Consider the following 11,328-nt stretch of genomic DNA (forward strand, 5'->3'; position numbering starts at 1 on the left):
CCGGAGTTATTCTCAGTTTATATCCGAAATAAAGAAGATCGATCTAGCCCAAGATCGAAGTCGCCAATATTTTGTCCATCACCTTCCAAGCTTATAAGCTTAAATTTCTTTGGAAAGAAATATTCGTTTCTCCATTGCTTTTCTGAGCTTTGCATGACGAGGTTCGAGAACTGACAAAGTTGGCTGTGTTCTAAAAGACCAAGTAGCATTAATTTTAGCTCATCCTTATCTCCATTTCCTGGCCTTTAAGTCTTAATGTCTTTTGGATTCTTCCAGTAAAAACCGGGGGGATTGCCCCCAATCCGACAGCTCCATATGCAACAGACAAGACGATAAAAGATGGAGTCCAGATTTAACAAAACGAGGACAAGCTGGAGTTTTTGCAGAAATTATGATGTTGAAAGCCCAAGCTGCTTCTCTTTGTAAAAGCATCTGAAAAACATGAAGCACTACCCCAAGACTCGTGGACGCCTCATCCATTTGTATCAGTTTCAGCCAATCATGCGAATTCTTGGGTAGATTTTAATCTTTCGCTAGCTCAGGCAGCAATTACGTGCAATAGCATCAATGTCAATTTGGGAATAGAAGCTTGAGAGAGGCAAAATTATCGGCGTTCCTTGGCTATCAAGCAGGTTCGGAATTAGAAACTTAGGGAGCGTTTGGTATGGGGTGATCGTCCTAGGATCAAGAGTGATGTGGGTGGAGGTGATGAGATCACCGTGTTTGGTTGCACCACGGTGATCCTACGTGGCGGTGATCTTAAATCACCTCCACTCCTCAAATCATCCCCCAACTCGGTGATGGGATACCCGTCCTTGAGGTCGGAAATCCAAGATCACCCCAGGGCAGTGATCCTGGATTGAAAGTTAAAGACAAAAATACCCCTCAAGTTAGCAAAAAAATGGATATATCAATATACCATCAATATATTATATCAATGTTATATATATATATATATATATATATATATATATATATATATATATATATATATATATATATATATATATATATATATATATATTATTGATATTATATATTATATTAATGATATGTATTATATTATAATATATTACTAATCATATTATTATCCTATTATTATTGAAGAATAATTTTAAATTCTAGTAGAAATATATTGTTATATTTTATATTTATATAATGAAAATATTTAATATATTACTATATTACTCCTATTTACCTTATTTTTCTAATCAAAATAAATATTAGTATTAAAAAATCTATTATAAGTATAAATAAAAATATTAATTCTATAATGAAAAATAACATATTTTATAAGATTAATAATTTATAGGAGTAATAAATATATTTTTATAGAATATATTCATAAATATATTAATATTTTATTATAATATATTTTATATGATTAATAAATATATGATAAGGGCTACTAAAAGTAGAATATGTGATAAAATTATGGAGCTATTATAGAAATTAGTATATTGACTTATATTTTTAATTCATGAGAATTAAAAATACATAAAAAATTCATCTAAGATATATCAAGGGTATTTACGGTATTATGTAGCCAGTGATCTTGAATTTCCGCACCATACCAAACAAGTTACTCATGGATATCCAGAAATTTTTAATCACTGGACCATGACCTACCAAGCACATTGATCTTAGATCACCGGAGATCAAATCATCCCAGCATTCGAATCACCGGGGATCTTGAATCACCGTGAGGATCCTGTTGGGGTTACCAAACGCCCCCTTAGGAACACGGGTCGTGCACGTCAGGTTTGGCCTCCATTATTTTGGGTCTGCAGCCATCAGCACATGTGACACGTGATGTGGTCCTAAACATTAGTCTTTTGGGCGAGGACAAACATTCCTATTCACTTTGACGAAGCAAGAATGGACTGTAAGCAATTAGGGTACACCACTAATGATATAAAACTTAAAACATCTATTTCCTTAGATACGTATGACCAACATGGCATGACTCAGCTCACACGACAGCACGAATATATAGAAATAATTAATTTCAGCAAAGTGCCCACTTTGTATTATTGTACGGAAAAGAAAACGTGTTAACAAGATTCACTCAAGCTAGATACTAGAATAATGCATCACCATCATGAATGCTAGTCTCATTGACATTTAATTAGGGCACCAAGAACCCTAGAAAAGGAATTAATATCAAATATTTATGTTAGAACCCTCGCTTATAGTCCTCTCTAGAGGAGGAAGCTCTATCAAATCTCTCTCACTCACCCACTTAAAACATCAGTTGAAGGCATGTGTAATTATAGAATGCGAAATAAATGTTTTTTAATCAAACTGCACGCTTGAGCAATCCACCAAGACCAAAGCGGAACATATGTAAAGGAAATTGCCACCAGACTCTGACCCATAAGGTGAGAGGACTGAGGACAAATATGATATATAATAGGCTTACAAATACTGCCAAAGTGAAGGAAGGAAAAAAAAAAAACTCTACAGGCTTTTCCAATGGGACCATATACAACTCTATTATGAATATCTCGACAAATGGCATTAGCGGATGCAGATAACGAGATGACATGCATGGAACATGGATTATTTGGTAGCTCGCTGGAGAACTGAAGCTGTTGAAGGCTGAAGGAGATTAAATCGCGAGCTCTTCAGTCTGGGCTGAGTACGGATGAAGGAATGCAGAGTCCATCTGCCATATCTTGAGTGATCTGGCGATCATGGAAGCGTCGGTCGCGTTGTTGAAAAGAAATACTCTCGCCGCATCATAAACTGCTTTCGTTGGGTAGACGCGTGATGTGATGCTTGTCCTCCCACCTTGAGCAAAGCTCTCTACTATGGAGTGATCCACCTATGATGAATTGAAATGGTGTGAGAACTCATCCTATCTTCAAGCATTAATTAGCTGTTTACCAGCGGGCAGTGAGATGCTAGCTTCTAACTAGATACAAGAATAGTGGACCCCCTTATGTTTTGTACCAAAGATGAATGGAGTTCCTAAACCAGACTTTACCTTCCACCGTGTTATAGTTTAGGAAATGCTAGAAATATCTTTCCTGCCGATCGACAAATGGTAGTGATTTGCACCATACAGTAATATGCAGCATTTAATAAATTATTACCTGGACAGCCATTAAACAAGATAGCATGATGTGTCATGCATGACACATGTTATTAGGATTTGTGGCAAGACTTTTTTTTTTAGCCTCAATAATTTTATGAAGGATTTGATTGTAACTGATTGATATCAACTTCATAAACCCTAGTAGGTGAGAAGATGGCCCACTGTCCTAACCCACGGGGATGAGAAAAAGGTTGTAGGTTTAAAAATATTATGCTACGTGTCCTGATTTTGACACATCACGTTCTATTAAGCATAGACAACCAAAAGTGCCAGAAAGACATAAATTTGAACAGTTGATGGACACAATGCTGATGTCTAGATCCATGTTTACTTCTATTATTTTTATTTTTTGGAGAATGATTAGGGGGTTCCTAACTCCACAGCCTACCCTTTCACAGCTGCACCCCTTCATCTCGGCCAAAACTCTAATCCTAGAGCAGACCTAGCCTAATGCTCGTGAAACCGTGGCATACTGTGAATTGAATCCCTGCCGGTGATACCATCCAAGCTAATTGATAAAATGCCGAGCAACAGCTCTCCATTTCAACCATGGGAGAAAATTTAAAGATAAACCAATTACTACCACAGATTCATTATCCAAAGAATCCAGCTTACCAGAATCCTCACTGTCAAGCTTTCACCATCGAGCACGGGAACCGCACTGCCGTAAACCCTCCTCACAAGGTCATTTGCCAACGATGACCTGCGAACGTTTTAGCAAATTACCAACAGTCAGATCCCATTAGTGTATATATGTATATATATCAAGGAGCAACAAAAAGAGCAAGCAGGAACTATGCCTCAGCTCATCCTGACAGAAGAATGTCCTTAGGCTGCCATCGGTTCTCCTGCCGAGGTAAAAATACGCTGCGGTCTGCTCCTTCAGGTCCGGATCAGCCAACACAAGCAATCCGAAGGGTCCCAATGCACCACGCCCGGCAGCACCGCCGCCGGTGCTGCAGTTGTACCCGACGTCGGCCTCGACAGCCCGTTCCAAGGCCGATGAGTCTATCTCGAACTCGGCCTCGATGTCCACCTGCGATGCAGATTGCCTACCCGTGATCAGGAGTGACACGAGGAGATATTAGCACAAGAGCGCATGAAGATTTACTACCTGCGTGGCTTCGGTGACGTTCAATGGCACCACCGATCCTGTGCTAAGTTTGATGTTGCTGAATTCTTGGCTGTTCAATCTTAGGCTCTCCACCTCGTCAACTGGCCACTGTATTAGGTTGCTCTTCGTCTTGTCATCATATAGGATCGTCCTTGGAATGGCCTGTGGTGTCAAACTAGATAGAGTTAAGGGATAATTCATGGGGAATCATGGATTTCGGGCGACAACTGCAGTCCCGGCCAGTTTGACGGGGTAAAGTTATAGTTACTAATTACTGGGGATCAAGTGTGCAAAAATGATGAGTATCACTTCACTAGGAAGAATATGATGATAACTCATCGTCTATCTACCAGTTATGTTTGGAAGTTAATGAGTTGACAATTATCCGATTCCATAATCGCCCACGACGGTACATTGGACAAAGCCTATAAACTTATTGATTCAAAAATAAATAAATACTATACTAGTTATTTTGCTACTGCAATCAAAACCCTTCGATTCGATAACAATTAAGCCTAATGCAAAGCCTGTGGGAATTGCCATAAAATTGTAATTAAATAAGAAAAAGAAAATTGATCAGCATGGAAGAGTATGGTGATTTATTTTTAAATAATTTTATCTATTGCTTGTTCAAACAAGACAAGTCGATCAAGTAAGAATCTACTTATCTACTTACTTGTACGGCATTCTATCCAATTAAAAAAGAGTCATATATGGCCGGACACGCCGATCAGGTAAGAATCTACTTATCTACCGTGTACGTGTCAAATACTAATGCTGCCCTTCGAAGTAGAAGAAAGAGAAATATAAATCTCTTCACCCACATGTTTCATGTCTTTTAGACAAACAGATCACTTAAACATATGGAACAATTTTTCTAGAAAAGACAAAATTGGAAAAAAATGATGCAACTTAAATCTTTTACTTTGTCTCCAACTACATCATTGATCCACTAATTCCAAAAATAGTTTAATCAAACAAAAAATAAAATAATTTATATTTTTTCTCCTTCCACATGATTTATTTAGTTTAGTTATCCTAAACTTTTTATTTCACTTTCAAAGGCGGCCAAAGAGGTCCATTTCTAAATTATTATCCATCAACTAGGTAGATAGGATTAGTATTCATAGCGTGCCAGGTGTAGCATGCACAAGGTAGCAAATTGAAGTGTCTCAGTTTCCTACGTCTGTCTAATCCGCCTATTTTCTTTATTAACACGGGCCTCAATATTTTTAAGAAACAAGGACGACGGATTGACGATATTTTGACTTTTCAAGCTGACATATTACCGGGCTCGGATTGTATCTTTCGTGCGAAAGAATGACCGTCGGATCATGCCCAGCATACATCTCAAAGCATCCGAACTCCTCCATGAATCCACCTGCAAAGATCTCGAATCCCCCGTTGCGGGATCCAACGGTGGATTCTGGCGAAGGAAGGTGAATCCTTCTTTCGCGCGAAAGATACGACCCGTGTCCCATGCCACCTCGCGAATCCACCAAGTAAAACACGGACAAAATCTTAACGAAAAAGGGACGTTCACTTTTACCTGCAGGGAGGCCCAGCCCTTCACGAGATCGGTCCGTTCGCTATCGGTCTCCTCGGTCCAACCCCACAGAACTCGCCTCTCCTTCACCGGGTCGTAGAACGACTTCGACGCGTAGAACTTGCCGTAGTCGTACCTCAGCCCGATCCCCACGTCCATCTCCGGCTCGTCCGGCGTCCAAGTCCCCTTGTCGCCGTCGTACGTCCCGATCGCGTAGTAGTCGCGCTTGTTAACGTCTAGACTCGCCTTCAGCACGTGTTTCACCGCCGGCCCCGGCCCGGTCGACGTGTCCAGCCCCACCGCCGACCCGGTCGACACCGGGTAGAAGTCCACGCACTCCCACATCCCTGTCCCGTTCACCCCATGGAGCAAGCCCGGCAGCAGCTCGTAAGATGTAAAGTCCTTGGTCTGGTACACCAGCGCGATCCCTTTGTGGTCCGCGTCCTTGGCTCCGATGGCAAGCCGCCAGGCCGACTCCGTCGGCACGTACCAGGCCGTGGTCGGATCGCGGAAGTCGGTCGGCCCGATCCACGGCGGGGGGGCGAGAACCGGGTTGGACTCGTACTTGTTCCATCTTATAAGGAGCGGGTCGTCCTGGTCGGCCGGGAAGGCGAGGTTCTGGACCTGGACCGAATCGGCGGTCGAACCGGTGTAGACCATGGCGATCCGGCCGTCCGGCAGCAGGGTGGCGGAGCCGGTCCAGACGCCGCCGGCGTCGTACCAGTGGTCGGGAACCATGGCGAGGGGAAGGTAGAACCAGTGGACGAGGTCACGTGATACGGCGTGCCCCCACGTGATGTTCCCCCACACGGCCGACTCCGGGTTGTACTGATAGAAGAGGTGGTACCACCCCTTGTAAAGCATCGGCCCTGCGATCCATTAGTTAACAATCAAATCCAATCCGACGGTCACAATTCATTCCCATGATTCCATCCCCAAAACAGAACACAAATCCCATAAAGAAAAAAAAAAAAAAAAACAGTACACCAAAAGGTGTGGAAAACAGTTCATCTTTTTCTTATTAAATCTTCTTACCATTAGGGTCTGACGCACGGAAGCCAACGCGAGTGAGATTCCCCGGAGATGGGAGATGAAAAGCGAAGAAGAAAAGATAAGAATTAGTATGGACATCTCCTATTCTGTTTATTTATTTATTTATTTTTGAAGTAAAGAAGGAAGAAGGGAACGAGAAGGGAGAAGAAAGTTAAGGAAGGAACCATTCATCCAGTTCTTCTGGGGCTGGAAGTGGAAGGCTGTGCGCTGCCAGGCGAGCATGACGTTGGTCCAGGGGTAGGCCGGGGTAGCGCCGAGGATCGGCCCGTTGGACTTCTCCGACACGCCCTCGGCCGTGCCCCGGGACACTGTCCACCGGTCCACGGGTGTCTCTCGTGCCGGATCGAACTCCAATTCCCCTCTCAGTCCGCCGCCATGGTAGAAGAGAGAGACGAGGCCCAGCAGCGTTATGGCTGTGATGCCAAGCAAGACCAGCCTTAAGGCCCCCCTCGGAGGTTTATGAGAAGAGTTGGGAATGGTGGAGTCATCGCAGTCCTCCACTTGTGGTAACGGAGGGTAGGAATAGGGGATGAAGATGGGGGACTCGAGATCTGCGACGTCCATGGATATGGAAGGATGAAGAAGGAACAGGTGTAAATTTAGACTATAATATTGTTGTTGCAGCAGTATGAGAACATATATATTATGTGCAGAGAGAATGAGTACTGGGAGTGGTGGAGATTGGAGAACAAAGGGGGACGTGATCGCTAGAATTAAGCTCTCAGAGAGAGAGAGAGAAAGACGAGGGCCGTGAACTGGTTGGTTGCCTCTCCGGGTGCACGGGGACCAATTAAGGAGCCGGTTCAAGTGTACGTTCTCGGCTAGCTTTATAGGCTGGAAGTAGACTGTAGAGGGCACATGGATGGCAAAGCGGCCTTGAGACTTTGTCTTTAGTCGTTGGCTCAAATTAATTTAAAATAATTCTTCTGCATAAATGCTGCGAGCTTGGGACGGTTCCAATTTCACGTGGCGCCAGCTTGGCTGTTCGGGCCGTTTCAATAGGCATGTCGCATGTACCACAAAAAAAAAGAAAAAGAAAAAAAAGAAGGCATGTGCCATATAAGAGGGGAAGGAGAGTATAAAATATTCAGAAACTTACGGTTGTTTAAAATATATATATATTTTGCATTATTACCTTCTAAAAATTAAATTTATATTAATATTTTTTAAAAAAAATTATATTTATTTTTATATCTATATAAAATACTATTTTTGTATAAATGTACACCGTTAATAAAAATCATATTATTTTAATTAAAAATAAAATAAAATATTAAAATTATTTTTTTATTCTTCATTGCGATCACTTCATAAATATTTTTTTTTACACATCTATCCATTAAAAATATTTTAGTTATTTTAATTTGAAACTGTTAATTTTTTAATGGTGTTAGATGGCGTGGGTATGTATGCAAAATTAAGAATAAAAAATAGATAAAATAGTAAAATAAGTGTTTTATGAGGATAAAAATGCATATATCAATTTTGAAAGAATATTCATATAAAATTCGATGTTTAAATAGATATTCATAAAAAAAATCTGTTAAGAAACGCACACTTATTAGAAAAAAAAAAGAAGAAGAAGTTGGAACCATCCTAAAGCGAACTTGATACAAATAAAAAGGAAAAAAAAAAATCCTAATTTGTCATCTGATGCCCCGGCAGGTCTCAAAGATGGCGATAATTGCAACGGATTGGATTTGGATTGGTCGCCCGCCGGAGGGCTGTCCAATAATCATAGAGTCAGGGAGGGACAGGTCGGCCAACGTCCACGTATGCTCCCTGGCGTTATTCAGTCATATGATAGGAATTCATGGGTCTTGTGACAAGTGGAGGATTGGCACAACGTACACGAGAGCTCTTGCTATAATTGAGAGATGAGCTGTTCTAAAAACACCGAATTAGGGTCACTTATTGGCGAGAAGCTTTTTTTCGTGGGACCCGCCGACGCTCCCCGGCATTTCTCATGTGGCTGACGTGCCTTCATTTGAACAACATTTCAGGATAATCCGACCTTATCCTAGCTTAATCCGAAAGCGGGCCACATATATGGACTGGATAAATAGAACGCTTACTTTTTATATATCAAATCCTGTCTACGTGTCTGCACCTGTGCAATGGCAATGAAATAGAAAATAAAAAAAAGCTAGAGTTAATCCCAAAGTCATTGGAGCTAGCCTAGTCCGTTTATAAATTACATCTAATATTCTAATGATACCACGCCTGAATCTTTAATAACTTGCTTTCTGAAAATACAAAATTGGTAAATCAAAGATCGCAAGCATTTAAAGATTTAAAAATTATAATAAGGATGAGAACATCATAAAGAAAGAAAACAAAAGAAGAAATAATAACTTACAGCTAAACAAGAAGAAGCAACCCGTAAAATTGATTGCAGAAAAGAGTAGTTGAGTGCAAATCAAGTATGGCATTGAAATGATTGACGAAATCTTGATCAACCTTATACTTTGGATCATTTATTACAGTTTATCGGTTAATTTTTGGATGAAAACATAAGAACAACCTTATATCTGTATTAATTATCAAATGGCACTCAAATTAAAAAAAAACAGATATTAAATTTTTCTTCTTAATTTACAAGCCTCTCTCTTTCTCATGGATCATCTACTGCACGCTGGCTGGGTTATTTCTGCAGTTGTAGACTTGTAGTCCTTCTTGATTGGTCACAAGTGCAGAAATGTAGTTTCAGTTTCCAGGGCATCTCTCTCTCTCAAGTCGATCCCAAGAACCTAACACAATGATAGCGGGCCTATTGGCATGACGTGGAGATATCGCTTCCATATCTTTTGGTGGATACGGAGATAAGATCTTGACACCGATGCACGGGGCTAAGAGAGATCGACTGCCATGGCCACCACCGTCCACGCGGATAACCCAACCCCTGTCATTTGCCACGTGTCAAGTACTATCTTTTTCTGACATTGAAGCCACGAGGAGGATTCGGGCAATGAAACTGATCCCTATGATACTTCCATGTTAGCTTGATTTCCTTCCGAACCCCACAACTTACGTACGGATTTGAATGCATATACAGAGCACGTAGAAGAGCCAGGATGGAGAGAGGGGGGGGAAGGCATGAGGCGTGGACAACGAATCCAGCTTAGAATTGGATCCGAATGCCATGAATTTTTCAGCAATTTTATTGTTAGATCTAGCCACATTCAACTCCCATAGGGCAGGTCCAATTCCACTAGATCTATATCTGGCGTAGCTGGAATTTCGATCCTACTACAGCACATATACCTGACCCAGAGGTTTGGACTTCAACAGGCCACTAACATCAGAGTGGGACGTGCATAATTTTGTTTAGAAGAATCCAAGTCTCGAATATTAGGCAATAATTGTACCACTGGGCATCACCAGAACCAGTAGTTTCTTTCTTGTGAGGTCTTGTTATTCCATTTGCGTGTGGCTTGTTCAATATGGCCAGTGTTTAGCTCAATTATTGAGCTAGGGCTTTGTACTCTTTCATCCACCTCTATACTCTCTCTCTCTCTCTCTCTCTCTCTATCTCTCTCTTTCTTTTGAGCTGTAGGGAAGCTCAGCCACCCAAAATTCGCCCACCTCTATACTCATCAATTGAAGCAGGCCAACGATTTTTCATCCTAAGGAAGGCATTTTTCATCCTTAGGAAATTAATTCCAGCAAAAAAAAAAAATATCCGACCTCTTATATGGGTGTCAAGTGGCCAATATATATATATAAATTAATTAACCAAATCTTGATCTAATATGTTTGATTATTATCTATAGTTGGCAAATGACCGGCTAAGTTTTGGGCATAAATTATTCCACCATCTTGTCGAACCTAAAGTTCCCACAAAAAATGTTTTTAAAATAATCAGGAGCCATCACTGATTTGCTAGCAATTTAATTTAGCTGAATGAACGAGCCGGCTACGAAGAAGCATCATGCTGCCGGTCCCCACATGTGGGTAACTGAAAACAGAGGCTATGGAGTTTGTTGTCACAGTATTAAGGTTGGAAATTTTGATGAGCTCACTCATGACACAACTAATTTGAATCATCCCTTTTCAGTCTCATTAGTTAAAAATAATGCGACTTGGTTGACTTTGGACAAGAAACATGGCTCTAACCGAGCATAGCCGAACATACCAAGTCTAGAATGACCCATCTGAGTTGAAACTTGTCAATCTTCCATTTCTTTTAATCAAATGATATTTCTAGATTTAAGCAATTTAGCCACATCGATACGCATGGAGAAGCATAGCTCATCAGAGTTGCTGAGTTGGCTTGCCCACTAAAACAATCAGTAGCGGTCACGTCAAGTCTGAATCAAGAGTTTTCAAACCTCGCAAACTACCACAATTCCACGAAGCAGCAACAATTATGTTCATCGAATCTATGCTCAATCAACGACAAATAATTGGTCTTGGACAACAGCAAATAAAATGATTTTTTCGTTTTAAATTCATGTCTTTCTTGTGCCTGGGTCTAAAATCTGAATTCAATCAAACAGAAATCACTCTTTCACC

General features: G+C 40.9%; 1 protein-coding gene across 2 annotated transcripts; it reads right to left on the bottom strand.

The window, feature by feature from the left end:
• Positions 1-2,347: 2,347 nt before the first annotated feature.
• Positions 2,348-7,800, bottom strand: LOC103705165 (beta-fructofuranosidase 1). 2 transcript variants are annotated; one of them, XM_008788789.6, is made up of 7 exons: positions 6,978-7,629; positions 6,796-6,804; positions 5,764-6,629; positions 4,215-4,376; positions 3,901-4,136; positions 3,716-3,803; positions 2,348-2,827 (listed from the first exon to the last, which is right to left on the bottom strand). In XM_008788789.6, the coding sequence occupies exons 1-7, from the start codon at positions 7,375-7,377 to the stop codon at positions 2,612-2,614; spliced, it is 1,977 nt and encodes a 658-aa protein (XP_008787011.4). In that variant the 5' UTR covers positions 7,378-7,629; the 3' UTR covers positions 2,348-2,611. The 2 variants fall into 2 exon arrangements, with proteins under 2 accessions (XP_008787011.4, XP_088574754.2); XM_088718628.2 differs by lacking the exon at positions 6,796-6,804 and having other exon boundaries at positions 6,978-7,800.
• Between the last annotated feature and the right edge of the window lie 3,528 nt (positions 7,801-11,328).

Source organism: Phoenix dactylifera, chromosome 3, assembly GCF_051530095.1.
Source record: "Phoenix dactylifera cultivar Ajwa chromosome 3, Ajwa_hap1_PhDact_Kaust_v1.1, whole genome shotgun sequence".
Lineage (NCBI taxonomy): Eukaryota > Viridiplantae > Streptophyta > Magnoliopsida > Arecales > Arecaceae > Phoenix > Phoenix dactylifera.